The sequence below is a fragment of the Microtus ochrogaster genome, linkage group LG2 (assembly GCF_000317375.1).
Source record: "Microtus ochrogaster isolate Prairie Vole_2 linkage group LG2, MicOch1.0, whole genome shotgun sequence".
Classification (NCBI taxonomy): domain Eukaryota; kingdom Metazoa; phylum Chordata; class Mammalia; order Rodentia; family Cricetidae; genus Microtus; species Microtus ochrogaster.
The window spans coordinates 32722584-32749477 of NC_022028.1; the positions used below are offsets into that span (position 1 = coordinate 32722584).

General features: G+C 48.2%; 1 protein-coding gene across 5 annotated transcripts in view; it reads left to right on the plus strand.

Annotated features, from left to right (window-relative positions):
• The window catches only part of Micu1 (mitochondrial calcium uptake 1), a 146570-nt gene extending 123428 nt beyond the window's left edge, over window positions 1-23142 (plus strand). For all 5 annotated transcript variants that reach the window (XM_026785536.1, XM_026785538.1, XM_013351229.2 and 2 more), the window contains 3 exons: window positions 4664-4772; window positions 21395-21484; window positions 22234-23142. In XM_026785536.1, coding sequence (XP_026641337.1) covers window positions 4664-4772; window positions 21395-21484; window positions 22234-22391 — 357 coding nt within the window. In that variant the 3' untranslated portion in view covers window positions 22392-23142. The remainder of the gene's footprint in view (window positions 1-4663; window positions 4773-21394; window positions 21485-22233) is intronic.
• The last annotated feature ends 3752 nt before the right edge of the window (window positions 23143-26894 follow it).

Genomic DNA, 26894 nt, shown 5'->3' on the forward strand with positions numbered 1-26894 from the left:
TTTTTTTTTTTAAGATTTATTTATTTATTATGTATACAGTATTGTTAGTATCCTGCATCTATGCCTGCAGGCCAGAAGAGGGCACTAAATCCCTTCATAGGTGGTAGTGAGCCACCATGTGGTTGCTGGGAATTGAACTCAGGACCTTTGGAAGAGCAAGCAGTGCTCTTAACCACTGAGCCATCTCTCCAGCCCTCATATCTTGTTTAATACAATGTTTCTTGACATTTGTTGTTTGTTTATGGTGCTGAGGTCAAGCCCAGGGCTTGTGTGTAGGCCAAGTGCTATGCCTCTGAGCTACATCTCGCTACCAAGTCTTTCCTTAAACCAAGCTACTAGATTCTCTCTATTGTGTCGTAAGAGTTCTTTATACAAGTTCTTTATATAAAAAAAAAGTGATTCTCAGCCGGGCGGTGGTGGCGCACACCTTTAATCCCAGCACTTGGGAGGCAGAGTCAGGTGGATCTCTGTGAGTTCGAGACCAGCCTGGTCTACAAGGGCTAGTTCCAGGACAGGCTCCAAAACCACAGAGAAACCCTGTCTCGAAAAACCAAAAAAAAAAAAAAAAAGTGATTCTCAAATATTTTCTTTCATCCTCTCATTTATAATTTTCTCTCGGTTTTGATGAGCTCTGATTCAGGGGTTTGGGGTTTAGATTCTACTTTGCTGTGTTACGTAAGAACTCTTCCCTCACTCAGCCAGAAAAATACCCACTGTTTTCTTCTAAACTTCTTGTGGATCCCTTTTACTTTGAAAAGACAGTTCACCTTGTTAACAGCTCCCTGGTGTCGAATGCATAGTTTCAGTGCCTAGAAAATTGCCTCTGCTTCCGCAAGCTACTGCTAATCTTACCATCTTTTTTTGAGTAGCCTCACTTTTATGTAAGTCCATCTTCCCTGAGGTCACTAATTAGCTAGTTTACAGAACAATAATAGTTTCTAGATGTTCTACTTCCCTGTAGATTGTCAAGAAAACTCTACTGACTTCAAGCTCAGGGGAGGATGCTCCCTCCTGGCTGCTGCTGACACCACTTCCTTTCACGGCCAATAGATTATACGTGAGCTTTAGTCTTCCTGTTTGAACAGCTCAGCTCACAGTAAGCATAGCCCTTAGCTTCTACTGTACATCCACAAAGCTCATGGCCGTGTGTGTGTGTGTGTGTGTGTGTGTGTAGCAATTACTGGGAAATAAGAGTTTTGTGGTTGGTCTTGCCTTTTTCCTCAAGGAGGCCTGTGTAAATCATGAGCTCTATAACATCAAGGCCTATGTCCAGTGTAGTTTTATTTCTCCTGCTGTTCTTGGCAGAGTGCTGGATAGCAAGTAAGCGCTCAATAAATATTTTTTATTGCATCTGTATAATAACGAGCATTATATATTAGATTTAATGGTGTCATCAGGTGATTTGTGCCCCACTGTTTGTCTGAATCTTGATGAATAGGCACTCGGTGCAGGTTGTCCTCCCTCCGTCCCTCCCTCTGTCCTCACTCTCTCCCTCCGTCCTCCAGTAAGCCCCGCATGAGAAGTCTTGAGCTGTAGTATTTCAGGTTCACCAAAACAATTCATTAGCAAACATTAGCAATTCTTTATCAAAGTAGAAAATATTTCTCTACAGCGTCCTCTCTGTTTTAGGAGTTTTAGGTCAGCCTGAGACTGAGGGTGCAGCTCAGTGGTAGATCTTGTCTAGCATGCACGAATCCCTGTGTTCTCTTCTCAGTTCAACAAAAAAAGAATAGAAATTGAGGCCTGGCAAAATGGCTCGCAGCTATAAGTACTTGCCACAGAAGCATCACGGCCTGAGTTCAATCCCAGGAACCCAGGCAGAGAAAGCCAAGTGTGACAGCACGGATCTGTAATCCCAGCACTTGGATGTGGCGGTGGGAGGTGGAGACAGAGAATTGAGGCTCTCGGGGCAGCTGTGCTGAAATGCGTGGAGCAGCAGAAGTGAGAGAGTGAAGTAGGCCAGCTTCAGTAAGATGGAAGGAGAGAGCGCCAACTCCTGGAAGCTCTCTCCAGCCTCCGCACACACCATGGTACATGCCCACATGCATGCACAAACACACAGTAACTGGAGGTGGTGGTGCTGTTTTCATGTTTGTTTGTTTTCAGAGACTGGGTCTCACTATGTATCCCTGGCTGGTCTGGAACTCACAAAGATCCACTTGCCTCAGAGGCTTCCAAGTGCTGAGATTAAAGGCATGTGCCACTATGCCCTGCTTAAAATTGTATCTTAAGATATTATTTATTTTTATTTTATGTGAATGAGTATTTTTGTGTTGAATATTATATGGATGAGTATGTTAAGTTCATGCACCGCGTGCGTGCCTGCTGTCTGAGGAGGACAGAAAGGGCACCAGGTCCCCTGGAGCAGAGTCACAAGCAGTTGTGAGTCACTGTGTGGGTGCTGAGAACTGGACCTGGGTCCTCTGCAGGAGCAGCCGGTGCTCTGCCCTGCTGAGCCATCTCTGCTGCCCTAGAAAGCTGCTCTGAAAAGGAAGAGGAGGAAGAACGCTATCTGCTCTTCCTCACCGAATCCTCTCTTCATTTCTGCAAAGCTATAAAGCCTTAGTGCATTTTGTGTATGTGTCCCAATACACACAGAAGCTGCCACGTTAAACATTTTTAATTGTGTGATTCGGGGCTTTCAAGTGCATTGCCATTATTGGGCAACCATCCGCACTATCTCCGGAACTGTGTTCACCTTCCCAAACTGAAACTCTTTACACAGTAACTCCCTGTTCCCTGTGGTAACCACCAGCCTGCATTCTGTCTATAATTTTGCCTAGCCCAAGTGTCTCATATAAGTGTAATTAAACAAAAAAAAATCCTTCCTCCACATCCTTTATTATTTTGTTGTTATTTTTTCTTCAAAATAAGGTCTTACCATGTAGCCCAGGCAAATATCATACTCAAAACTCTCCTGCCTCAGTTTCTAGAATGTAGAAACCGCAGACTTGTACCGCCATGACCTGGAGAAGGAAGGTGAGGCAGGCCTGGGTTCGTTTCGTCTACTGGTCCATCTCTCAGGGGACACTTGTGTTGCCTCCATCTTTGCATGGTCTTTTGAGGGATGGAGGAAGTGGTACCATGCATAGCAAGTGCAGATACAGTGATACTGTAGAGCCTGTGCTTCTCCTCCCGTGGCACCCTCGTCTACAAGGTGGGTGCTAGGCACCTGCCTCTGTCCACCAGCATACTGTAGCATCCATCTCAGGGGTCAGCCCCAACTCTGGGAAGCCCACATCAAGGCCAAAGAAATGACCCAAAATTAGGGTCTGCAAAAATGATGCCCCTTGGTCCATCAAGGTAGGGACTGCATGAGTGCCTGACTGGATGTGGGAATATACGTGTGCTTTGTTCATAACTCTTCAAAACTGAAAATTACCCATTGTTGAAACAGGAAAATAGTTTGTGAGCAGCGAGATGGCTCCATGGGTGAAGGCACCCACGACCTGGTGACCTCAGCTTGATCCCAGGAACCCTTGCAAAGGTGGAAGGAGAGAACTGGCTCCACAAGGTTGTCCTTTGACCTCGGGACAGCCCCCTCTCAAACACAAACACACCCTAATAAATTACAGATGTATAGGGACCCTCTTTTTTTCCTGGTTTTTCAAGACAGGGTTTCACTGTGTAGCTTTGGAGCCTGTCCTGGAACTCGCTCTGTAGTCCAGGCTGGACTCAAACTCACAGAGATCCACCTGCCTCTGCCTCCCTTGTGCTGGGTTAAAGACATGCGCCACCACCGCCCGGCAACATAGGGATCCTTTTAAAAAGAAAAACAGATGTGATATATTTATATGATATAATACTTTACTTTATACAATAAAAATAAGCAGTAATAAACAAAAACATGGGGCAGACCTTAAGGAGAAGTCATACATAGCAAAATGCATGCTGCTTAATTCTACTTATAAAGTTCAAAAATAGACCAAGGCAGTGGCTCTCAGCCTCCCGAATGCTGTGACCTTTAATACAATTCCTCGTGTTGTAGTTAGCCCAGTGGGGGAGGAATCTAATAGGATGCTACTACTGGGCCCAAACGAGATCCTGTGGGTGCTATTTAATAACTGCTTCTTAAGTTTGAGTGTTCGTATTTTATGCACCCTTAGCGTCGTCATACTGTGCAGTAAAACATCTTTTAAATTCTCTGATTCTCCAAAGAGAAAGGTTACAGAAAGTCACATGACACAACCCTACATCCAGTTCTAGCTCTCTGATGTGCTAAGATAGACTCACTTGGCCCTGCTTGGAGAGCGCTAGGGACGAGCTGGAGGTGAGCTGTATTCCAGCTTTCTCATTACTGTGCTCCTGGGCTCTGCAGTTCAGGGATGGAAACCTGAAGCCCCAGCAATCCACATCTCAAATATCCTGTTTATCAGGTATTTACCTTACAATTCATAATAGTAGCAAAATTATAGTTATGAAATAGCAACTAAATAATGTTATGGTTGGGGGCCACCAGCACATGAGGAACTGTATGACAGGGTCACAGCCTTAGGAAGGAGGAGAAGCACTGCTCTAGACTTTGTCCTGTGGTGTACACAGTTGCCGTCCCTTGACTGAGTGACCCAGCATCTCTAAGTTGGGGGAGTGTGTTCCTGCTGGTTTCTCTGACTTTGCTCTTTGTGGGGGGCTCTGCCTTATCTTGCTGCCGCTCCTCTTCCAGGGCCTGACTTTCCAGGAGGTAGAGAACTTCTTCACTTTCCTGAAGAACATTAATGACGTGGACACTGCGTTAAGCTTTTACCACATGGCCGGAGCATCTCTCGATAAAGGTAAGAAGCCTGGAAGTTTCTTTCTTGAAGCTATAAGCATTAATCTGTATCCGTTAGGTGAGTGGCTCCCCTTAAAATGTCAGCTTTTCTCAGCATTGCCCTTCAGTTTCCTCTTTTTGTTTGTTTATATGTTTGATTTTGGTTTTGGTTTTTTGAGACAGGGTTTCTCCGTATATCTCTGGCTGTCCTGAAACTCCCTCTATAGACCAGACTGGCCTCAAACTCAGAGACCTGCCTGCCTCTGTCTCCCAGGTGCTGGGATTAAAGGCGTGCGCTAACACCACCAGGTGGTTTATTCTCTTGTGTCGGCTTTAAATGAGCCTTACACTTCACCCAGAGACGCCAAGCTCGGCATGTGCATTGGATGGTGCAGCAGACAGGGCAGACTATCACTGTGACATCTGGAAACAGGCGTGAAGCCAAGCAGAGAGCACCTCAGAACCTCTCTCCTCTGAGGCAGAGTCATGGCGTCTGTAACGTCATGTTGTCATATGTCATATGTCACTCTGTCAGCTGTACGTCAGTAAGGCTAGAAAAACAAACGAGACGGCTCTGCTTGCAGCCAGAACTCCTTTCACTTTTCTACCTTTCCAATTCGGGTGCTTTTATTTTAATCTATCTATATAGTTCTTTAAAATAGCATTTGTTTGCTTAAAATAATGCCTCCTCTCATTTCTGTAGGCTCTTTGTGGGGAACCATGATGCGGATGTCTTGGGGAGGTATTACCAAATCCTCCTTCCCAAACACAGCTTTGGCTGTGTTGCCAGCTCACACGGCAGGATTAGATACCATGTGCAAATCCAAAAACATGAGATTTAAAGTCAGAAGTTACAAAAATAGAATTAATAAGCGCTTCTGGGGTTTTTTTTTTCCTCCTCAACTAAAGCCAACAGAACCACTTAAAGAAAACTATATGGGATGAATCACTATCTGTGTTAAAATTATAGGGTGTACAAAATAAAATGATTCAGGGTAGTGGTAACGAAGAGAAATGCAACCTAGTGATTAAAAAGGTGGTAGGGGAGTTTCTTTCAAATGACTTTGGGCCGTTTACAGAGTAAGATGGCGGGCCTCTGTGCACTCACACGCTTACACCCAGAGGCGGAGTACAGATTACAGAGCCTTGCCTGACACGCAGAAATACATTTAGCTTCAAGGCCTGTGGTGCTGGGTCATTTACTTTGACGTCTTGGTTTGGTTTATATGTTTTACGTTGGATCCCCTGAGTGTACATTGATAGATATCAAGGGGGTACGGCCTAGCTTCATGCCAAGTAGCAGAATGAACCGCATGCCTGTGTCTCCCAGGACTGCTACAGAAAATTACCACAAACTTGATTTAAAGCAACAGAAATTTATTCTCTCACAGTTGAGTGTTAAAGTCATGGGGCGTGAAATGAAGATGCCAACAGGGCCGTGCTCCCTCCAAAGGCCCTCAAAGAGCATCCTTCCTTGCCTCTTCAGCTTCTGGTGGCTATGGGCATGTTCCTTGACCTGTGGGTGCTTAGCGACCATGTCTGTCCTATCTCTATGTGGTCTTCCCCTCTACATCCCTAAATGTCTTCACCTACTTGGTCTTATGAGGTCTCAGAGCCCAGCTAGTAATCCAGGCTATCGTTATCTCAAGGTTCTCAACCACAGCTGCACTGACCACGTACATTCTCAGCTAGCTGCAACGCCTTGTGTCACAGCATCCTGGTTTCAGTTCTTTCCAGACAAGGTTTCTGTGTGTAACAGCCCTGGCTGCCCTGGAACTCGCTCTGTAGACCTGGCTGGCCTCAGACTCACTGAGATCCGCCTGCCTCTGCCTCCCAAGCATTGGGAGTAAAGGCGTGCGCCACCACTGCCCGGCCGTCCTATTCTTTCTTATAGCATCTCTCACTGAGTTTGTGTGGAGGTTTGCACATTGCTGTGTAGACTGTCTGCCATTCAGACTAAATTCTTATGACTTCCTGTGTATTCTCTATGCCTAGAGCAACACCTGAGATAGACTAAGTTCTATCTACAGCAATTCCAGGTCTTTCCTCCTCTCGCCACAAAACTGTGTAAATTTTAGTACTGAGATGAACCCCGGAAGAAAGGACGCATGGTCCAGTGATTAAGAACACAGGCTTTAGCCGAGTGGTGGTGGCGCACGCCTTTAATCCCAGCACTCGGGAGGCAGAGGCAGGCAGATTTCTGTGAGTTCGAGACCAGCCTGGTCTACAAGAGCTAGTTCCAGGACAGGCTCCAAAACCATAGAGAAATCCTGTCTTGAAAAACCATAAAAAAAAAAAAAAGAACACAGGCTTTAGGCTGGGAAGTGGCTCAGTTGGTGAAGTTTTTGCCTACCATGCACAAAGCTGAGGGTTTGGTCCCCAGCACCACCTGCTAACCCTGAGTGTTATCCCAGTGTTTAGGATGGGAATCTCAAGGCCAACTCTGGTTACATAGTGTGAAACCAGCCTGGGCTTCAGGAGACCCTGACTCTATCTAAAGAACACAGGCACTCATGTCACCCTGCCCCAGCTTGTCTTGGCTGCTACCATGTACAGGCTGGGTGGCATTGACTCGTTCTGTGGTTTTAAAGTAAGGATAAAGACACTAACTCACAGGGTGTCAGAGGACGAATGCACACAGAACTGTCACCTTGTGCGTTTGCTAAAGGTCCTGTTCCAAAGTTGATAACGTGAGCACAGTGTGATGCTGCTCGTGTGTTTATTTAGCCAGCAACACAGCTGCTGTCCTGGCCATGGGGTTCTATCCTAACGAAGCTCTCAGGAGTGGAGGCAAGATGAGTATACGGGCAGTCTAGTTAGCATGGGAAGTGCTAATGAGACTTAGGGTGGAACCCCGACACCGCTGTGGGCACAGAAGCAGAGCAGGGCCGAAGCAGCCGACCCTCTGTCCTGCCTCTTCTCATCTCAGATGCTCTAGGTCTCAGCTGTCTCCTTTTTTTCTGGAAAGGTTAAGACCTTCAGACACTGGCATCTTTCCGAGGCCCTGGATAGTTTAGAGCTCACAAATCAACCCCGAAGCAGAGTTGAGCAGAGTTTCCCCAAGCAGCGGTGTGATCGATATGGTAATGAGTCCTCCCTAGGTTTGCAGAGAAAAGTGCTCCATAATCTAAATAAGTTGGAAAATGCCAGCGTGGCACAGGATTTCTCCCCTAAAGCACTGTTCCTGCTAGCTTTTAATATGCTAATGTCCGTTACTAATCCCCAAAGGAGGGATGCAGTTGCCAGACTTGATTTGCTCCAAAATACCTTTAGTACCTTGGAGATTAATGCTCCACTGGATAGTTCAAGAGGTCCAGACAGGCAGCAAGTACAGACGGATAGATATGTCATCAGAGAATATGACCCAGGGATAATATTGGAAGTTTCATTGAGGTGGGGTTGTTTGGTTTGGTTTGGTTTGGTTTGATTTAGGTTTGTGTGGACCATGTGGTAACCACTCGGATAAAATTCAGCTAAGAATGCAGTGTCCCTGGTGAATCCTGACCTCCTGAAGACATGGCCTCCAGTAAAGACTGAATTTCCACTGTAGGTCATCTCTCATTTAGCATTGACGAACAGCCAGCTCTGTTGCTCATTCATGCACATAAAATCAAATGCATTACCTCTGACTGGCTGTCTAAATTATGTAAGTAATCTGCTGGAGAAGTAATGGGAAGTTGAGCACAACCCCTCCCCAGTGCCCTCCTGCGATGATATAGTTCTGCTCTAGCCGGAGCTCAAGAATGAGCTATTGCCTCTCCATCTCAAAGCATATCTGTTTCTGCCAGCAGAGTGAAAGGTCCAGGTCCAGGGGCCCTGGCAAAAGGCGCCTCGGGGTATTAGATTTGGTAATTGTGTGCGTCCAGCATGTCCCTCGTGTCCTCTGAACTGTAATACGTGAGAATAATCACAAGTAATGTCTGCTGCTTTCTTACTCAGACTTTCGCGCATAGCTACTTTAACTGAAGGCTCTCATTTCTTCTTCCTATTTTGGGACAGGGCCTCACTGCATAGCCCTAGAATTCTGTGTAGACCAGGCTAGCCTGGAAATCTCAGAGATCCATCTGCCTCTGCCTCCTTAGTGCTGGGATTAAAGGTGTGTACCACCACCACCCCAAGCTTTTCCTCATCACTCTGTAGGATAAGAGAATAAATATTAAGTCTGTGGCATAGCTCAGGCCAGATGTTCTTGGCAGCCCCAAGGTGACCTTTGAAGCACTGTTCTCACCATCAAACGATTCTAGTTTCTTTTGTCTCAGAAGTGACTCAAATCACAAGGATAACCTCTAAGAGCCCCTGTGGCTTCAGATTCTCTAAATCTAACATTTAGAGTAAACGCCTCAATCTTCTGCCATTTAGGTCCTACTGATTTGTAGGGGGAGTCTGAAGTTACTGGTGGGGTAGACAGTTTCTAGCTCAAAGCAGGCCTCACATTCTGAACAGAGCATTAAACAGACACACTGGTGCCTCTATTGCCGTCTAAGCGTTCTGAGGTGCTGCCCTTTCGTCGCCTCTGACACTGCCGCACGTCAGGAGCCCCAGAGCAGCTGTCACTGCAAAGCAGCTTCCACAACAGCCATAACGTTAAGTGCTTTGTATACATTCTTTCTCTAATCCTTAAAACCTAGACTGTGTAGGTGGCATTGTCCCCATTTGATGGGTACAGGAATAGAAGAGGGAGTTTCTTGCTCCTGGCTGCCAAGCTAAGCACTGGTAGAGTCAAGATTTAAATTCACATCTCCTTAATCCCAAAGTCTACATGGTCTCCTGGCCATCGTCTTCCCTCTCTGTATATTCCAAGATTCGGGTAGAGCCTGAGAATCTCTGCTGGTGCACAGCCCAGAACACCCTTTGGAGCCACGCTCCACAGTAGCCTCCAGCTCTTGGGTGCTAGGAACCAAACCCAATTACTCCAGAAGAGCAGCAAGTGCTCTTAACCACTGAGTCATCTCTCCAGGACACCATAGTTAACTTTTTACACTCTTACTAACTTAGATGTTCTAAATTCTTAATTATAAAGAACTGAAACTTTTTCTCAGTTTCATCACTATCTAAACATGAACCGTGTTTTCTGCCTCTTTATGTCCTGCTCAAGGCCTAGACAATTCCTTGCACACACTAGATGTTCAGTTAGAACAAACAGTAAGAAGTGAGAGAATTTATCCTCGCCATGGGCAGCCCCTGCAAGAGATGGCAGACTGTCCTAAGATATGTCCCTACTGTTCCTGGTGACAGAATGCATCGCACCGACAAAAGCATCTGGAACAAAGGTTTATGTCAAATCACAGTTCACAGGTGTGGTTCATCATGGCAGGGTGTCGAGGGGACAGCTGCGTAAAATAGCTGCTCCAGTTATGTCTGCAGTCAGGGAGGGGAGAGCAGGGAGTCCTGAACGCGGCACAGGGAGGGAAGGGGAGACCAGAGAGTCCTGAACGCGGCACAGGGAGGGAAGGGGAGAGCAGGGAGTCCTGAACGCGGCACAGGGAGGGAAGGGGAGAGCAGGGAGTCCTGAACACGGCACAGGGAGTGGGGGGGGAGCAGGGAGTCCTGAACGCGGCACAGGGAAATTGGCTCCATTTTCCTTGTTGTGGCAGAATCCCTGACAAAACAACATAAAGAAAGAAGGGCACATTGAGGGTGTCGTTTGTTTGTTTGTAACTCACAGTTTGAGAGGGTACAGTCCATTGCAGAGGAGCTCTGGCTGTGGCAGCAGGAGGGGTAAGCAGGAGGAGATGAACGCTGGTGCTCAGCTTGCTTTTGACTTATTTTTTTCTTTAAATATTTGTTACTTTTTTGTGCATTGGTGTTTTGCCTATGAAGGGTGTCGGGTCCCCTAGAGGTGTACTTACAGACAGTTGTGAGCTGCCAGGTGGTTACTGGGAATTGAACCTGGGTCCTCTGGAAGAGCAGTCAGTGTTCTTAACCACTGAGCCATGTCTCCAGCCCCTCCTTTTTGACTTTTATTCTGTCCCAGCCTATTGGATGGTGCCTCTCATGTTCAGAATAGGTCTTCTATCTGCAGCTAAGCCTCTCTAGAAGCTTCTTACAGACACACCCAGAGTCGTGTCTCCTACGAGAGTGTAAATCTAGTGAGGATGGCAATGATGGCCAACCGTCATGTCATGGCCCAGCCTTACATTCAAATCCATGTGCAAATGGACTAATTTATTAATTTATTAATAATTTATTATTTATTATTAATTTATTGGATAAATTGAAAATCAGTGAAAAGCTGTTGGATTCCCAAAAGAAAAGGTGTCAGCTTTTATTTCCTTGTGAGAAAATTTGTTTGTTTATTTATTTATTTATTTATTTGTTTGTTTGTTTATTTATTTATTTTAAATATTTATGCCCTCTCCTTGTGAGAAAATTTAAAATTTAATCAGACCTTGGCCAGGGCCTCCACCAGATCTTGTTTGTGCAGCTTAGAGCTGTGGCTGCAGGAAGGGGTAACACATACCTGAAAATTGAGGGCAACTAGGTACAAAGTGTGGTGCTGGAGCCTGGGCCATTCCCTGTCGTAAACACCACTCCCACCTCTGCTCTCCTGCTTCCTGCCGCTGCTGTGTAATAAAGGAGGGCCAGCTCTGCTGCTGAGAGATGGTGAGTGAGGCTGTCGGGAGCCTCCATGCAGCCTTCTGGAGTCCCTGCTCAGATCTTGTTTGTGTGGTTCTGGTTTGTTTTTATATTTATTTTTATTTTATGTGGTTTGAGTGTTTTGCTTGCACATATATCCTACATGTATATCTGTGTACCACATGCATGCCTGATGCCTGCAGAGGCCAAAAGAGGCTGTGGAGTCCCTAGAACTCAAGTTACAGACTGCTCTCATCTACCATGTGAGTGCTGGGATTCGAACCTGGGTCCTGGATCTTCTGGAAGAACAGTCAGTACTCTGAGCCACCTCCCCAGTTTCTCTCCTCAGATCTTAGCAGGGCCTATAATCCAGGTTTTCAGCTGTTGGCAAAATTCAGCTCATTTCCCTTGTGGGAGCGAATCCCCCTTTTCCTGCTGGCTGCTGATTCTCCACAGGCAATCTAGCCCTGCACCCTCTGACAGCATCCCCTTCTTCTCAGGTTGCTAGGGAGACTCCCATAGATGACACTGGCCACACCATCACCATCGCCATAGCCGTGTAAAGTAACCCATCTGCAGGAGTGCTGTGCCATATTCAATATTCATATTCCTGCCCACACTAAACAGGATGGGCCTGTTTGGGCCACATCAGCCAGTGATTCCAGAAATCCCCATTTCTAGTTTTATCCTCTTTTTAAGACTTTTTCAAAAATTATGTGGGGGTGGAGGAGCAACATATGTGTGTGTGAGTCAGGTCAGGAGAGGGCATCGGATCCCTGAAAAGTGAACTTGGGTCCTCTGGAAGAGCAGTGCGCACTCCTAGCTGCTGAGTCATCTCTCCAGCCCCGAGTTTTTAATTTAAAGGCTTCTAAAGATATGGACATTGTAACCAGCTGGAGCTATTTCATCATTAAAAAAAAATAACACGGAAGTCATAAAGTTTTAGTACTGGGAGGGAGTTTAGAGATAATTTTATTTAAACTCCCTCTCTATTGCCCTTGCCCTACAATAAAATCATTAACTCAGAAGGAAACTGACTTGCCCAGCTCCCAGCTAGAGTGGCTAAAAGGAGCAGAAAACTGAGGTTGGCTCGGAACTTCACCGTGGTGTTCTTGTCAGCGCGCGGCACCCCAAGGACCGGGGATGTTAGAAAGCAGCCTCTGGTGGAGAAGTGGCTTAGCCCTTAGGAGCACTGACTGGCTCCTCTCCCAGAGGACCAGGATTCCCGGCACCTCTGTGGTCTCTGACAGCCATCTATAACTCCAGTTGCAAGGGATCTGATGCCCTCTTCTGGCCTTCTTAGGCAAGCACATGGTGTACACATATGCAGGCAAAACACCCATAAAATAATAATAAAACATATAATAATAATAAATAATAATATTTTTAATTAAAAAAAGAAAAGAGGTTTAACACTTTTATGTGACAAAAGAAAGAGAAGAAAATTCAAAGCAAGGATCTCTCAGACAACCTAGGCAGAGCATGGAGGTAGGAATGTCACAGACATGAGTGGGGAAGGGATTACAAAGCCTGCCCAGAGAGCTTCTGCTGATGTGTGGAATCCTGCAGTGTGTGGAAGGCAGCCCTGCACTCCGGCTCATGTTTTCATCTTGTAAAAACACCGTGATGTGAAAAGGAGTGCTGGCCAGGATTCCATTCGTCTACGGCAAAGTCATCAATTCTTAAAGTAAGATTACAGCGTGGGGAAGGAAGCTCAAACCCAAAACAAATGTTTGCTTTATGAGGCATTTCTCATACAAAGACCTGGTTAATCTTCCCAATTTTCAAGTCACTTAGCATTCTAAAGATTGATTCTGCCGTGACTACATCACTGCACATATATGATGGCTTTGTAAAATGAGAAACACCCCTAGGAGGGGTGATGCCTTAGGAACTCGTGACTGCTGATGGGAGAGGGGGAGAGAGGGAGAGGGGGAGAGAGGGAGAGGGGAAGGCAAACTGCCAACATCAAGGAGGTGAGGACAAAGTCAGCTGACATTATATCCCGCTGAGGAGCAGACCAGGAAAGAATGGCAACAAGAAGTATGGGCCAACAAGATGGCTCACTTGCTGCTAAGCCCTAGGTCCCATGTGGTGGAAGAGAGAAGCAATTCCCACAATTTCTCCTTCAACCTCTGCACACACACACACAGAGAGGGAGGGGGGAGAAAGAGAGAGAGAATAAAGTTTTAGGAGCTGGAGAATAGCTCAGTAACGAGAAGTACCTAGAGATCTTGCGGGGAACCTGGGTTTGAATCCCAGTACCCATATTAAGGGACTCACTACTGCCCACAGCTCCAAAGGGATCTGGTGCCTCTGGCCTCAGAACATATGCACGCACACACACACACACACACACACGCATACACACACATGCACATACTTGAAAATTAGATCCTGACACACTGCTTCTTGACAACTTCAAGATTTTCTGTCATTAGCAGCCTATGAAGGTGAGCAGAGTCTGTCAGGCCGTGTCAACCTGATGAATTTTAACCTACCTACAGCCAGTTCAGTCTTGAGTGTTAGACATCACTGAAGCAAGAGGCGGAGTCCAACAAGGATATTGTTATATAAAGAAGGAGCCTTCTGCAGATTGAGGGTAGAATAAAGGAGGAACACGTTCAGCAAATCACAGCCGTCTTTCCCATGGAATACGCACTCTACAGCTGTTATAGGATGCTGTTTGCATTCTGGGAGGGAATTCTGTCTCAGTCAAGGTGCTGGATAGCTGAGCACAGCACTATTTGCTGTGTTGCCGCTTCATGGAAAAGGGGGAAGAGGAAACCTTTCATGTGCATGTGTCTGAGGTGCTGCTGGCTGCCTCGGTACTGAGGACACTACTGCACACAGCTGAGAGCCAGACCCCACTCTTCACCATTTGAACTTTGAAGTAGGTGAATGTATTCCCTAATCAGAAATCACTTTCTGACCAGGCATAGTGGCTCACACCTCTGATTGCAGAACTCAGAAGGCTGAGGCAGGAGGATCCAGGAATTTGAGGATAGGCTGGCAAGACCCTGTCTCAGTGTGTGCTGGAGGTTGAGGGAGTATGGCCTTGAGACAAGAGCTGGTGTGTTAGGTACCCTTACAAGGAGTACTTGACCGGCCTCTAATGAAATCCATCCCAGGGTTTGCCCCCGCCCCGCACCATATGCGCCAGCTCTCGAGTTAGGCCTTCGCACCCTTGCTGCTTCCCATACTTCATTCACACTGACCCCTCTATCCCACCCTACATCACTCGCTCTCCCATGTGCACAAATTGAAAGCAATCTGCCTTGGCACTCGTTTTGAGTTCACATACAAAATACACCCACCTCCTCCAAATGCTTCATCGTGCTTCATGTGGGTTCACACATAAGATATTTCTCCATCTTAATATTGTACATGCTGCCCCCGTCTAGATCAGGACTGTCCTGTAGTGTGTCTGTCCTCTAGTGTGTCAGCTGAAAACCTTGACTGCCTAATGGTGCTCTTAGACACGCTTGTCTGAAGCCAGGCGTGGTGGTAGAATATGCCCTTAGTTCCGGGACTCGGAAGGCTAAGGCAGGCAGTTCGTGGAGCCCAGCAGCTAGAGAACAGAGACCGGCAACACATCTATAATGTGTGTGTGTGTGTGTGTGTGTGTGTGTGTGTGTGTGTGTGTGTATACACAAAAAAACAGGGGCTGGAGAGATTCCTCAGTGGTTAAGAGCATTAACTGTTCTTCCAGAGGACCTGGGTTCAATTCCCAGAACCCACATGGCAGCTCACAACTGTCTGTAACTCCAAGATCTGACACCCTCACATAGGCATATATGCAGGCAAAACACCAATGCACATAAATAAAAACAAATATATTTTCAAAAAAACAACTCTTGCCATTTTTAGATAAGATGTGATAGAATTTTCAATGAAGCTAAACACAATACTGGACAATGTAATAAAACTTACAACTTAGTTAGGCTGAACCAGTTTAAGCAAGGGACCCATTGAGGCAGTCATCTGAGATGATGGCACTTGGGATTCAGAAAACCAAACTGCAGCTGTCCTTGGTAGCACGTACTGTTAGGGAGCAGAACCAACGGTGTCACACAGAGGTACCAGCGGCTCTTGTGGCTAAGATGCTGCCCTGCTCCTTCCTCTTTCCTTTGTTGGCGCTCCTAAACACCGTCCTTCCCCACACCTTGTCCCAAATCATGTTGAAAAGTGAGTAGTAGAGCTGCCGGAGAGTGTCTGGAAGATGTTCAAAAAAAAAAAAAAGGACGCATGCAAGAAAGGCTCCTCCCGTGTAGCGAGCCTTCCCAGGGCTGAAGCAGCACCTCCTCTTCTACTCGACCTTGGTGCCCACAGGCCAGCTTTTCATTTTCTCCCCTGCAGTCCGGTAGGGCATGACTAATCATGTGAACAACTCAGGACATCATTGAAACCTCTCGGTCACCTTTCCGCACACCTTTGCAGGGGGGTGAGATGAGCGTCCTTGTCCAGGCCACTTTTGTGATTTTACTTTTCATGAGGCTGTTGTTTCATACCCTGTTGAGCTGTCCCTTCAGTTGTGACGTGCATTCCAAGGGCATGGCTAGCGACCCTCACTGCAGAGAAAGTCGGATCTGCGGTTGGCGGGAATACCGCCTCCCCCCAGTCCTGGCTAGCACCCATCCCTGACAGAAGGCACTGACAATGCCCTAACTTGGCTTTTCTGTTTTCTGGACTCTGTCCCTTTAGAGTGACAGAGTTGGGAAGGACCTGGTACTGTCCAGGTAAGAGGTCAAATGTGTGTAGGGAAAGAGCGGTAGGATATCTTCCACCCAGCGGCCACTAGCTTTGTGACCCTGGAAAGTGACCTCAGTTCCCTGGTTCTCCGCACCTCATCACCTCTGCAGTCTCTTCTGGCTCCAGGATTCTCTGGGTCCGTGTGGATGTGTGAGTTTTATCACCCCAGAGCGCCCCTGGGAGGCCATTGTGTGGTTAATTATGTGTAACCTAATTTCTGACATATTCTTGTAGTGCATGACGTAGCATGGACTTCTGTCCCCAACAGAGTTATCCACACACAGACTACACCAGGCACAGCGCGGGTCTTTCTTGGAGTTGTCAGAGCATATGGTACCAGATTTTTCTTTTTCTTTTTTAAAATTTTATTTCTTGAGACAGGGTTTCTCTGTGTAGCCTCAGTTCTGCTAGAACTCACTTTGTAGACCAGGCTGGCCTTGAGCTCACAGAGATCCTCCTGCCTCTGCCTCCTGAATACTAGGATGGCAGTGCTACCAGATTTTGAGTTTCAGAATTCTACCGATTCTCCCCCATCTCAATCTTAAGTGGACATGGGCCCCTGGGAAGATTATTAGAAGTGTCAAAGGTGATCCTTGGCAACCTAAGCCCTCTCTTTCTTCTGGACCTTCATTTCCATATGGGCAGATGAGCAACTGGACTCCCAGCACCTCAGCATTATTCCATGGCTCAAGGGGGGAGTGTTTCCTCTGTTCTAACACCAAAGTAACCAGCACAGAAGACTTCTGTGACCTCAAAAAATATGGGGGCCAAGCATAGTGGTACATGCCTTTAATCTCAGCACTCAGGAGGCATAGGCAGAAGGATATCCATGAATTCAGGCCAGCCTGGTCTACATAGCAAGTTTCAGGCTAACTGGGGCTACACAGTGAAACTCTGTCTGGAAAAACAAAAATAAAATGTGTAGGGATTTCTCCAGCAGCACACAAGCAATGAGTTCTACTTGAACCCACTCCCCCAATTTCATTTTGATGTGCCTACCTAGAGCTAGGTCAGATCCTTCTGGTTGAGGTCTCCGCCCCCAGAGACTGACCCTGGCCTTCAGACACTAACAGGACAGCCTTCCTTACCAAGCCTCTGCCCAGCCAGTTCCTAGTGTGACAGGGCTCAGCTGACTGCGAGAGGGATTCAAAGGATTCGGGCAGGCACAGAGGTTATTGGCTTGTTTCCGATGCAGAGAAGTCGAGGAAGAGCAGAGAGCTTCTGTGCCTTCCCATCATCCTCCAGGAGCCCCCATGTGACAGCAGTCCAGAAGCTATCCAAACGCTGTGCTCTGAGAGTCTTAGGGGGCTTCGTTACACAGGCATGAGTGAATGACTCAGTAGCCACTGGGGACCAGCTCAGTGGATTAGAGGGCATAGCTAGAAAATCCCTACAAAACTTGGTCTTTCCTGTGACCAGCATCCATCTTGAAACTACCCATATGCTATTGGCACCAGTCATCTCTTTGACACAGACAATGCCCCACTTGGATAGTTGCAAGGATACTAGCTCTTATGTCAAAAAACTTGAAAACTGTCTTAGTCACTTGTCTCATCTGTGTGACAGAATACCTGTCGAAAGACACTTAAGAGGCTGGAGGGATGGCTAGTGAGTAATATCACTTGCTGTGCATGCAAAAGGACCTGGATTATAAATTGTCTGGGCATGGCCAGGCATACACCTGCAACCCCGGGACTTTGGAGGCCAGAGACAGGACGATTGCTGGGGCTTTCTAGCCACCAGCTTAGCTCCAGGTTCCTGAGAGGCCTGGCCTCGAGAGAATAGGGAGTAATGGAGCAGAACATTCAGCATCGTGACGTCACCCTCTGCATGGACCACAGTCACACGCACGCAAAATGAAAGCAGGGAGAGGGAGGTGGGACTTGACTTTGGCTAAGCTTGAAGGTACAGTCTATCGTGACAGGGAAGGTGTTGGCTGCGTGGAAGGCGTGGTGTCTCCGTGGAAGGCATGGTGGTGGCAGGGAAGGCGTGGCAGCAGGGAAGGCGTGGCCCCAGGAGCTTGGGCTAGCATTCGCTCCACCATCAGGAAGCAGAGGGTAGATATTTGTGTTCAGTTCACTTTCTCCTTTTTCTTTAGTCCAGGACCCCAGCCCAGGGGGTTATACTGACTACATTTGGGATGGACCTTTTCATCTCAACCCAGTAACATCCTCACAGACATGCACAGGGGTTTGTTTCCATGGTGATTCTAAATATCAGCAGGTTGCCAATGGAAATTAGTGATCACAAGAGACCAAGTATGTATTTCAGAATCACAGTCACCAAATAGGGGAAGCCGAGAGTGCAGTACCAATAGCAGACAGACCCAGGAAAGTTAAGGTCCGCGGGGGGGGGGGGGGAGTTCTCCTCACTGTGGTTTAATTAGTGTGATTCAGACAGGCTGAAAACAGTGTGAATGAGCCTGCTCTCCAGAGCAGCTGCCAAGCACTTGGCTTGTGATCTGCTGTCATCCCACTTGTCCCAAGAGCTCCCAACTTGACAGCTCACTAGCGAGTTGGTTTGTTCTGTCCTGTTGTGATTCATACCCTGGGGGCCTCTCCAAGGATCCTGTGCTGTGAAAAGGGCACCCCAGCAAGACTGTGCCCATCCCCGGGAGCCACAGTGCCTTAGCTAGCCCTGTAGTACGCAGACCATTAGCGCCCCCTCGAGGTGGGATGGGGCATGATCTGTGACCGCCCTGTGAGGGGTAGCCTTTGTAAGGAAATGTTCTGGCTGCAGCCTCCGGGAGTCCCTATTCTCCAAGCACTTAATACCAGCCTAATGAGCTCCATGATGGAAACTGTCAAGAGCTCTCACTGACATCCTGGGATACTGCTTACTGGTTTATTAGAGCAGAGTGCTGTCTGCATGGGAGATAGACGAGTCTTAGAACAAGATTGGCGAGGCATTCTACCCTGAGAGGACGGAGACTCGGGAGCGAAGCAGGAAGGCAGTTGTCAGAGCGGATGAAACACGAGATTGAGGTAAAGTGCAGAAAGTGGTACGGCCAGCAGAAAACACACTCCAGCACACACGAGGTTCTCAGGCCCCTCGCAGGACTCCTCTGTGGCCGTGGAGGGAGGTGCAGTGGGTAACAGTGTTTGAGAACACCCGCTCTCATCCCGTTCTTCCTGAGCGATAGCCCAAAGTCAAACCTTAGGAGATGTCTCCACCAGCTTTTGTCATTTTAGCTCCCTTGGCAGTTCCTAGTCTCCTTACAAACTGCCTTTTGACCTCCTCTTCCTCTTCCCCCTGCTCTTCTTGTCTTCCTCCTCATCTTCCTCCCTCTTCTCCATTCAGTTGAGTTAGCAGCCATAAGTTCTCCCTGCAAGACTCAGTTTCTCAAGCTTGGCACTGTACTTCTGACCAGCCCCAACACATGGCACATGAAAACTTACCACAGACACTTCTGCCTAAATCTTTTTGTTCCAAAAAAACATCGGCCTCCTTCACTCTAAGTCACAGGCTGGGAACAAGGGTGATCTCAACCGTGGCCAAGGTGTCCCCCTGGTGCTTCCCACCTTCCTGAGCAGCCCTTTTCCCCTTGAGCTTTAAGTTTTGAATGAGGAGGCAAAGCCATGCAAGAGCCTAAGCTGTTTCCAGATACTTCCACCCCGTTCGTCACCCTCACACCCTAAAATAAACACCAAAAAGACTCCCCTGTGTGCCAAGCAACCTCAACAGCCCCCTTGTGGCATCGTCTGATTTTGAATATGAGAGAAGTAAACCCTAAACTGTCAAGCGACTCCATCAGGGTGGAGCCACACAGAAAACCCTGTCTCAGTGACACCTTGCTCGGCTCTGTCCCACCATGGTATGTGTCTGCTGACCTTGGGGCCAGGGTACTGGATGTATATGGAGGTGACAGATGCTAATTGAGAAAGCAAACTGGTGAGAGGAACTGATGTTGACGTCTGAAATAGCAGAGGACACAGATGCCATTGCTGGTCCACGGGCTGTTGTGGAGTCTAAGCTAATGGCTGCACAAGTTAGTCCATACACTGAACTCCGTCCTTTTCATTTTTCTTATTCTTAATTTATTTTATGTATGTGAATGTCTTGCTTGCAAGTATATATGGGTATCTTGTATGCCCCTGGTGCCTAAGGAAGTCAGAAGAGGGCTTCCGATGCCCTGGGACTAGAGCATGGATGCTTGGGAACCACCATGTGGATGCTAAGACTCAAACCCAGGTCCTCGTCAAGAGAAGTACGTGCTCTTAACCACGGAGCCATCTCTCCAGCCCCTTCTCTTTTCATTCATTTTCACTTCACTTTGGGGTTGACCCGTAGGCAGTAATGTGATTGATAACCACAGGTAGGCCACGTGAGAGGGATGACAGCGGAAATTGCCTACTTCTTCCTGGCTTGTCTTTCCTGGGAAACCAATTCCACATGATTGCTGTATTTCATCGTAAATGTCAGGGAAGGAAAATGGCAAGAGAAGAGAGCTTCTCTACTGAGGTTAAAAAAAAAATGGTGTGTTGGTCTGGTGAGGCCGAATGCCCTGCTTCTCCAGGACTACAGCTGAGAGAAGTGTATAGCAGAAACAGTGTCTTTTTGTGTAGCTCAGTTAGCCTTGGACTCTGTTTCTCCTGCTCAGCTCCTGAGTGCTGGGGTCCTGTACCACACGCTCTGCTCAGAATCAGGAGTCCTTTGTTTACTTCATGCCTCTAACACGTAGCAGCAATACAAAAGAAAAGACCCTGAAGGTCAGGCAGTGGTGGTGCACACCTTTAGTCCCAGCACTTGGGAGGCAGGGGCAGGCAGATCTCTGTGAGTTCGAGGCCAGCCTGTCTACAGAGTGAGTTCTAAGACAGCCAGAGCTACACAGAGAAACCCTGTCTCAAAAAAAAACAAAAATAAAAAAGCAGACTCTAAGGTATAAGGGTATGGAGTCTTGAATAAAAATTCAATTCTCATTTTCTTTCTTATTTTCTTTCTCTCTTTTTCTTTTAATTCCTTATTGCTGGACATTGAGACTCGAGTCCAGGCCTGGCACATGCTGCCCAGGTCCTCCGTCACTGTGCACACACATGGTCTACTTGGATAGTTCGAGGCTGTCTCAGTGCCCTGACATGGTCTTGAGCTTTGGTTTTGGATTTGACACAGGTTCTCACTGTATAGCCCTGCCGCCCTCAGATTCTTGACTCTTCTTCCTCACCAGCTGCAATCACAGATGTGCACCCCCACAGATGACCTCATTTCCTCAAATATGACCTCAATACAGTCGCCAAGTTTTGCGTGGGTTAGCCCCCATCTGGAGAAAGGAGAGTGGAGGTATCTGTCAGCGCTAACCGAGCATCTTTCTCCCCTCAGTGACCATGCAGCAGGTGGCCAGGACAGTGGCGAAGGTGGAGCTCTCAGACCACGTGTGTGACGTGGTGTTTGCACTCTTTGACTGCGACGGTGAGTGGGGTCCTGTGGGGTGTGGAGGGTGAGCCGGGCCTCGCTGTATTCCCAGACCCTGTTTATAATGGGACTGTTGTCTATGCAGCAGCTTGGCCTTGGCCCTGTGAGCTTGAAGATACCACCCTGGGCCCCAGTTTGTGTTTTCCACTTCCTTGGGTTTTTCTAGTTTTTGTTTTGTTTTGTCATGTTGAGATGGGATCTCATTATGTAACAACAAGAGAGAGAGAGAGAGAGAGAGAGAGAGAGAGAGAGAGAGAGAGAGAGAGAGAGAGAGTCAGATTCTGCTTGGGGAGGACGTATAAGCCCAGGGTCAAGGCTAAGCAGAGTAGGATGGCCAGGCAAAGGGCAGCGGCAACACCTTCCAGATGTCGACACCCCGAGAGGTCCTAATGCCTTGCTACTTGAAGTTCTCCAGCAACCACACAGCTCCCCTGCACCCCAGCATCCTCTGTCTGCACCATGGTAGCATTTACCCCACCACTGATGGCCCGTGTCTCTCCTACACCCTGGGAGCGTTCCCTGGACCAACACACAAAGCTCATGCATCCCTGTCCTCACACAGGACCTGACTTCTGCTCTAGTCTCAGTGTCAGTGACTAGAAGGACAGAGCAGCTCACCCTAAGCCAAGAGATGAACTTGGCTGAGTGTGTGCTGGGCTGCAGGGCCCACGGGGTCCGCGGGGTGTGAGGGATGGGATTTTCTCCTGGAGTTTCTACTTACACCTCTGTTTTTCCTCACCCTCCAGGCAATGGGGAGCTGAGCAATAAGGAGTTTGTTTCCATCATGAAGCAGCGGCTGATGAGAGGCCTGGAGAAGCCCAAGGACATGGGTTTCACCCGGCTCATGCAGGCTATGTGGAAATGTGCCCAAGAAACTGCCTGGGACTTTGCTCTGCCCAAATAGGGTCTCACTGCCTGCACCCTAGCACCTGGACCCCTGGAGCAGCCCTTCATGCTGCTGCCGCTGCTTCTGGGAGTAGTGCCCCCCCTCTTTCTGGGAATGACCTCTGGGCTCAGCAGGCTTCCCTCTTCACCCTTCCCTGACCCAGTCAGTTGCTACTAGACTTCAAATTGGCTGCCAGATCAAAGGTTTTTAAAAACATGGACAAGTCTTCAAAGTGGAGACTTTAACTCCTTCAACTAGTGCCCTATGGATAAAGAATGCAGGGAGACCTCCGGATACCCACCAGCCCTGGGGAGCACCCACCCTTCCAGGCTCTCTCCCTCCCGACACCCACCAGCCCTGGGGAGCCCCCCCTCTCCAGGCTGTCTCACTGTGGATTTATCTTAAGAACATCCCCTGCTCTTCTTCCTCCTGCTGTTCCTAAACTGCAAATTTGGAAATACTCTGGCGGGCAAGAGGAAGTCTGTGAGAAACGATAATGAAGGCGACCCTGGTGCCCCGAGCTGGCAGGAGGCCTGGTTGGAGGATCTGTGGCAGACACAGCAGCTCCAGGAAGGCCTTGCGCTCCCAGCAGAATTCCAGAGTCAAAGGAGCTGCCTCATGGTCCTCAGTGCCCTCATTTCCCTCCAAGGCTCCCAGTGTCACTTCCCCTGTCTATGGGCTTGCCGAGCCCAGACCCGGCTCAGCCAATCCTCCCTGTCTAAACACTCATAAAATATCCCTTTAATTATACCAGTTTGCAGTAAATATCCCCAAGAATTCTCGCGTCCTTTCTTTTGGGCCTCTCCTCCGGCCCTTTGTTTTGTCCCAATGTGATAGACCCCATTCTCTTCACCAGAGGCTGTGGCAGCTTGAAACAGGGACACAAAGTGAGGGTACTTGTCATTAGGTGACTTTGTCCCTGCCCAGTTGGAGTAATGTTTCTTTTGGAACTGGAATTCACAGTCCCTGACAAGAAATCTCCCTGGGGCTAGACTCTGAGCATCCGATTGGTGGACCTGCATTTTCAGAACCCTGGCAACATTGGCCTCTGCTAGACTCAGCTCTACCACTCTGTGTGTTGTTGAGCCGGTCATTCCCTGTTTGTTCCCTCAGCTGTTAGAGGGCAGGTTGAGCTGAATGGACCCTCAGATCCTTCCCATGAGCCTCTGTTTCAGCTCTGCCTTAGTGTGGCCCTCCACCCTAACTCAGAACATGGCCAGAGGTTATGGGGCAGCAAGAGGGCTGGCAGCTCTGTCTTCACCTGCACAGGAGAGCAGAAGGTGGCATTTCCTCCAGGGCCTCCCTTCCAGGAGGCCAGGTTGGCTCTCCTCTGAGTCCGCTGCTTCCTGCCTCTTAGGCACCCTGTTCTCTCCACTCTGCCTGGAGTCTAAGTACAGGCCTTACAGTGCTGGTTGCTCTTAGCCTGGGGCATCGTGCAGTGTGAGCCCAGAATCCATGCTCGTCCTTCCCATGGTCCCATTCTCCAGAAGTCCATCCACGACCTCAGTGGGGGTCATTTCTCCCCACAAGAAGAGCCCGCCCTTCAGGGGAGCAGCTGGGCTTCCTTAACCTGAGATTCAGTGTGATCCAGGGAAATGAGAGATCCTAGAGACGGTTGCTAAGCAAAGGGGACTTGAGAATGTGCCAGTTTTTAAAAATCAAAATTTTAATTGCTTCTAGTGCCCCACCTACTTTCAGCTATGGCTGAAGCTCATACTTTAGAAAAAGGAGAGACTTGGACAATGGCTGCTGCCACATGGAGTAGGAGGGGCTTCATGGTCCCAGGAGCTGATGCTAAGACTATGCACCCTCTGCAAGCCTTGCATAGACCAAGCCCATGGGAACCATGAGACAAGCCAGACTGGCTCAGCTGTGGGCTTCCACTGCCACCTGCTGGCAAAATGGCTCAGTGCAGAAAGTCTCTAGCTTGCCCGCAGGGGTTGGCCGGCACAAGGCAGGGCAGAAAGAACCATGAAGAAAGGACCCGGTTACAGCTGACAGAAGGAAAGGCTTTAGTGTATTTGTCTCTGGCTTTAGAACACGAAAAGTAATAGGTAAGCCTGTATTGTTTACACTATTCCATGTGACCTTCGCTCATCAGCTGCGTTGAGCAAGGTCTTGGAGGAGCGGGCGTCCTAGAGAGAAAATCAGGAAGAAGTGACAGGTTCCTGAGTACAGAGAAGCAGGCTGGCTGGCCCTCTGATCTCAGCCTGTACATTCCCAGCAGGCCTGCAGAAGACGTGGGACTTGGGTTTGTTTGGTTGTTGTTGTTTTAAATATACTTATGAGGAGTCTATTTAAATAGACTGGGTGGTTCTTGTTGGTTGGTTTGTTGGTTGGTTGGTTTTGGTTTTTCAAGATAGAGTTTCTCTGTGTAACAGCCCTAGCTGCCCTGGAACTAGCTCTTGTAGCCCAGGCTGTCCTCAAGCTCACAGAGCTATGCCTGCCTCTGCATTCCCAGAGCTCACCCCTGAATTTTTTAATTTATTTTTATTTTGTATACATTGGTGTTTTACCTGCAAGTATGTATGCGGGAATCAGATCTCCTGGAACAAGAGTTACAGACAGTTCTAAGATGTCATGTGGGGGCTGGGAATCGAACCCTGGTCCATTCAAAGAGCAGCCAGTGCTCTTAACCCGCTAAGTCATTTCTCCAGCCCCCAGCCCTGCATTTTTGAATGCGATTTTTCTTGAGATGTATTAAGTAGGCTTCAGTGGGATCCACAGTGAACCTTAAGTCCCCCTAGAAGCCTGTATCAGGCTGCAGAGCTGGAAGGAAGTTAACGGATTTAAAAGGTGAGGTCAGAGGTGTGTGACTGGAGGAGGGGCAAGCATGGAGCATGGAACTTGGAGGACAGCGAGGTTGTCAGTCACTCAGGATGAGACCAGACTTGTGATTGGGTAGCACAGTGTTGCGGTTGGTCCTCATGGCCCCGCAAAGCTGAGAGAAGAGGCGGGATTAGGCAGAAGGTGAGCCATTTTTCAGAATGTAGAGGTTGGGGATGGATAGGTGGCTCAGCAGTTAAGAGCATTTGTTCTCAAAGAGGATCCAGGTTCTGTTCCCAGCCAGTACATGGCAGCTGTCTGGACCCAGAGTTCCAGGGGATCTGAAGCCCTCTTGAATTCTAACGGCACCAGGCATGCACGTGGTACACACATAAATATTTAAAAAAGAGAATATGAAGATGCCTGCAGGGCATCAGAGGGAAGGATCTCGTAGGTAGGCCATGCATAAGGATCCAAACCCAGGAAAGGGGGCAAGTACAGAGCTCTGGCTTAGAAGTCTCCCCAAAAATGATACACTCCCAATTTCAAGGCCACTCATCCATTAACACATGAATTCCCCAGGGTCAGTTTCCATCTGTGAAATGCTGGTAGCTGCTCCCTATCTCCCTCAAGAGAAGCCTGGATAGAGGTTGAAACAAAAGGATTTTGAATTTAAAAATAATTACATATGACAGGCCAGCCAAGGGACAGGCCAAGTTTGGTAGAAGTATGACTACCTTATGACTATCTCTTGCCACCATCCAGGGAACATAGGACAGTGTGGGGCTTCAGAGGTGCCACAGGGATATAGTCACGAGTCTGCTCTACAAATTGCTGAAATGCACCCTGGGAGGGTAAAGCAGGAGAATCACAAATTGGAGGCCAGCCTAAACTTCACAGCATCCAAAAATAAGGTGTGCAAGTGTGCGTGCCTGTATGCATACATAGGGCTGGTCCACACAGAGGCCAGAGGACAGCAGGGGCTGGCTTCTTTGGCATTTCACCACTTTTTAGAATTGTGTTTGCATGTGTCCCTGAGTGGGGATATGTGCACGTGACTACAGGGTCCCGCAGAGGCCAGAAGAGGTCACTGGATCTCCGGGAGCTGAAGTTACAGGGGGTTGTAAGCCTCCCACAGGGGGCTGGGAATGAACGCTGGTCCTCCGAAAGAGTGGTGTGCACATTTAACGGCCGAACTTCCTCCCCAGTTCCACATTCCACCTTACTTTTCAAGGCAGGATCTCCCACCGAGTTTGGGGTTCATCATTCAGCTAGGCTAACTGGTCAGCATAGTGCGGGGATCCCCTGACTCCACCTCCCCATTGCTGAAATTAAGGGTGCACGCCACTGTGCAAAACAGCTTATGTGGGTACAGGAGACCAGACTACAGGCCTCATGCTCATTGTGAAGCATGTTCCCAACTAAGTCATCTCTCCAGCCATGTCCCCAAACTCGTGGCATTTATTTTAATACGTTCCTGGGGCCAAAGAGGCAGCTTGACAGGGAAAGGCACTTGATGCCAAGCCTGATGACCTCAGTTTGATCTCAGGGACCCACATGATGGAAAAAGAACTGAATTTCTAAAATCGTCCTCTGATTATCACGCGTGCTTCAAGGCATGAGTGCTACCCCAACTCCATTTGTGCGTGTGCACACACACAACAAGGAGACGAAAAACTTAATCCCAGTACTCTGGAGGCAGAGACAGGCAGATCTCTGAGTTTGAGGCCAGAGTTGTATACATATATATAGTGA